The following is a 3,323-nucleotide window of genomic DNA, read 5'->3' as shown; positions in this document are numbered from 1 at the left end:
TCTAAAAAATGGATGGAAATGCTAGTTTGAACGTTAGACTCTAAGAAATGGAAATGACATCTGCATATCTCCAATCTTGCCAGTTAATGTTCCGTGGTCTTATGGTTCACTTTTCACTTGGATGCCTAACTACATTTTAACGATGACTAATTATTACGTTGGTCACACCATGTTTAATTTTTTTTCTTTTTATCTATATATGAACTTTTATCAAGAGTTCATTGTACACACTCAAGCGATAATAAATTTTTGTAAAGCCAGATTATACAGGGAGACAACCAAGAGATACAGTATTTCACATCTGCGTCTAGTTTCTTCGGGATCCAGGGATACCAGTTCCTGTAAAAAATAAATTTAAGAGCTTTAAAAAGTAGTCTCTGGACCCGTAGGGGTAATTTATATTCATAAAGCGATTATTATTATTTAAAATAAAATATTCACTTTGAACCCTTCCGGTTGACCGTAAGATTTTTTAGTTAAAGTGATGGTTCCAGAACATTGATTTTTGTATATTTTGGACAATAACCTTGTTCGGGTATTGGGTATATGGTTTATTGTAAAACAAGGTTTGTCTTATTATCTCTAAGTATGACGTAGAAAGGTTTCATACTGAAATGCCAAAGCTTTCCGAGCCTTATCTATATAAAGAAAACTTTTGACTACGGTGTTTCAGAGGTATTGGTATTGCAGTAAATAATCATTCTTGCTCCAATAAAAATTTGAAGTAAAAAATCTAAATCAATGTTACACAAAATATTTTTTATAGAATTACAAAATTATAATTTTGGTTATATACTAATCTATATTAACATATTTGTTGTAATGCAGCATCACTTCACCCTTTTTCAAGCATTTATCACAACTTCAAAGTAGTGAATATAAAATTTCATTGTAATTCAATTTCTGTTTTAGTTAAAGGTCTTTATAAATTTTCAATACTGATGATAAGGGAAGAACAACGGCTGTTTATCAAGGGTATTGCCAAGCGATTGTGAGAGTAATGTCGAAACTGGACATATGTCTGTTAACAAACTTGTTGATAATTACATTCAAAGGAGTCAAAACCAAATAAATGCTGTAAGAAACATACATGTGGATGGAATTCTGAAACACCTCAACATTACCTGCAGAATATTACAAATGCATAATGTCATGTAACGGTGATTATATGAAAGTAAACATACCATGTGCAAAAAATCCTGGACCTTGAAAACTCACGTTCGGAGGACCTGCAAAATTTGTTAAAATTATCAAAACCAACCTTATAGATAAGAAATGTTATTTTATTAACAGAGTAAATGTCATTAATATGTACCTGCTGGAGTACTTGTGAAAAGATTTGGAAAATGGCCTGAAAAAGAAATCTTGTTAGAATTAATATGTCTCGATCATTCATCACCCCCCCAAAGTAAATCATAATTATAACCTTCCCCTTCACCTAAAACAGTGATTTTCATCTATAGTAGTCAATATTCACCAATATGTAGCACTATATTATACCAACATATAAGCGACGACTCTACTTTTACTTTTAAATGCAGAGCACTAAGTAACCATAAGTTTGCAGAATTACATTCACTCAGTTAAAAAGTACTTTTAAAAATAAGGTATGTTAATTGTTCATTAATGACTGTTCCGAAAAAAATCTTGAAACACTGGCGACTCAGCATAAAACAATTTATTTTTACTGACATTTATTTGGGATTGATCTATTTTAACTGACCTTAATTTAAGATTGATCTATTTTTTCTGACCTTGATATGGGATTGATCTAGTTTTACTGACCTTGATTTGGGATTGATCTATTTTTACTGACCTTAATTTGGGATTTATCTGTTTTTACTGACATTAATTTGGGATTGATCTATTTTTACTGACCTTACTTTGGGATTTATCTATTTTTACTGACCTTACTTTGGGATTTATCTATTTTTTCTTACATTAATTTGGGATTGATCTATTTCTACTGACCTGATTTGGTATTTATATATTTCTACTGACATTTATTTGGAATTGATCTATTTTACTTACCCTAATTTTGTCTTCATCTATTTTTACTGATATTTATTTGGGATTGATCTATCTTTTTACTGACCTTGATTTGGGAATGATCTATTTTCACTTGTACCATCAGCAGCTTCGGCTTGTTCCCTCAGTTCTCTGCTTTCATTTCTTGACTGTTCTAGCTCCTCGGTCAAACCTTGGCATCTGTCTTTTAATTCAAAGCTCTCTTGGTGATATCTGTCACGTTCTTCTTTTAATTTTTCATTTTCGTCTATATAAAATTATTAAATATTATTTCTATATAAAGTAAAGGACTAACATTTTACTGAAATAGTCTGTATCAAAACAATGGAAGCTGCGATTGCACGGCATATTCTCATTCGATGAAATTTTATTTTTCATATTTGTTGTATACATTAAAATTGTTTCCGCATTATGCATATTACATGTATACTTACAAGTAAGCTTATCCATATTCCGTTGAAGACCATGTACATAATCTTTAAAAATAAATAGTAAATTATTGTACATATTTTTAAACTACTTAAATGATATGGGTGTGGAATTTGGCATGTGTTTGATAATTATTAATAAATTATATCAAAAAGAGGAAATTTAGGTCAAATTTTCATTCTACATTAATAACTTTTTAGACCTTTTTTCTCTTCCAGTGATTTTCTGTGGCTCTCCGCCAGAGAACGGTAATTTCGTAAATCTGCCGTCATGTTTTCCATACGGTGGCCATTAGAAGACAATAATTCATTGAAATGTCTGTTTTTATCTGGAAGACAAAATATATATAATAAGGGTGCTTAATTTAACAAATTACTGTAGAAAGAATTCCTTTAAGATAAAATAATAGGCTATATTTGTTATACAAGGGGTGATCAAAAAGTTTGAAAACTAAGTGAATAACTTTCATAAAAGAAACAGTATTTGGTTTCAGTGTTGATTATATTTTAAATAAGTCCTCTCCGATTTAATGCACATCTGCCATCGTTCTGCACAGGCTCGAATCACGCGATATACGTGGTCACGTGACCTGCTCCTTAGAGTTCTGTCACAAAAGCTGAAAGATTTTTCTTAGTCTTATATTCCTTCTATGCAAGATTTTTTTATAACAACAAGAGGCCCACGGGCCTTATAGGTCACCTGAGTATCATGTAACAACTTTCCAGCGATTGTATTTGGTTCGTGGTTTAATCCAAAAGCCATGAAATTCACAAATTTGAAGGAGGCACCATTGCTTATCAAAGGGCAGATTTCAAAGCATTAATTTATTTTTAGTCAAAGTACCCCCCTGGTACCCCTGACCCAGC

At 31.4% G+C, this 3,323-nt stretch overlaps 1 protein-coding gene across 1 annotated transcript; it reads right to left on the bottom strand.

Annotated features, from left to right (window-relative positions):
* Positions 1-216: 216 nt before the first annotated feature.
* LOC134264671 (uncharacterized) lies at positions 217-2,816 on the bottom strand. Its single transcript, XM_062746933.1, has 6 exons — positions 2,660-2,816; positions 2,463-2,504; positions 2,096-2,275; positions 1,316-1,351; positions 1,185-1,229; positions 217-339 (listed from the first exon to the last, which is right to left on the bottom strand). Exons 1-6 carry the CDS (start codon positions 2,736-2,738, stop codon positions 308-310), a joined length of 414 nt encoding a protein of 137 aa, XP_062602917.1. The 5' UTR covers positions 2,739-2,816; the 3' UTR covers positions 217-307.
* Positions 2,817-3,323: the final 507 nt, after the last annotated feature.

The sequence above is a fragment of the Saccostrea cucullata genome, unplaced genomic scaffold (assembly GCF_032062105.1).
Source record: "Saccostrea cucullata isolate Sc308-1 unplaced genomic scaffold, CSIRO_AGI_Scuc_v1 ctg10958, whole genome shotgun sequence".
NCBI lineage: Eukaryota > Metazoa > Mollusca > Bivalvia > Ostreida > Ostreidae > Saccostrea > Saccostrea cuccullata.
This window is presented reverse-complemented; position numbering and strand designations above follow the sequence as displayed.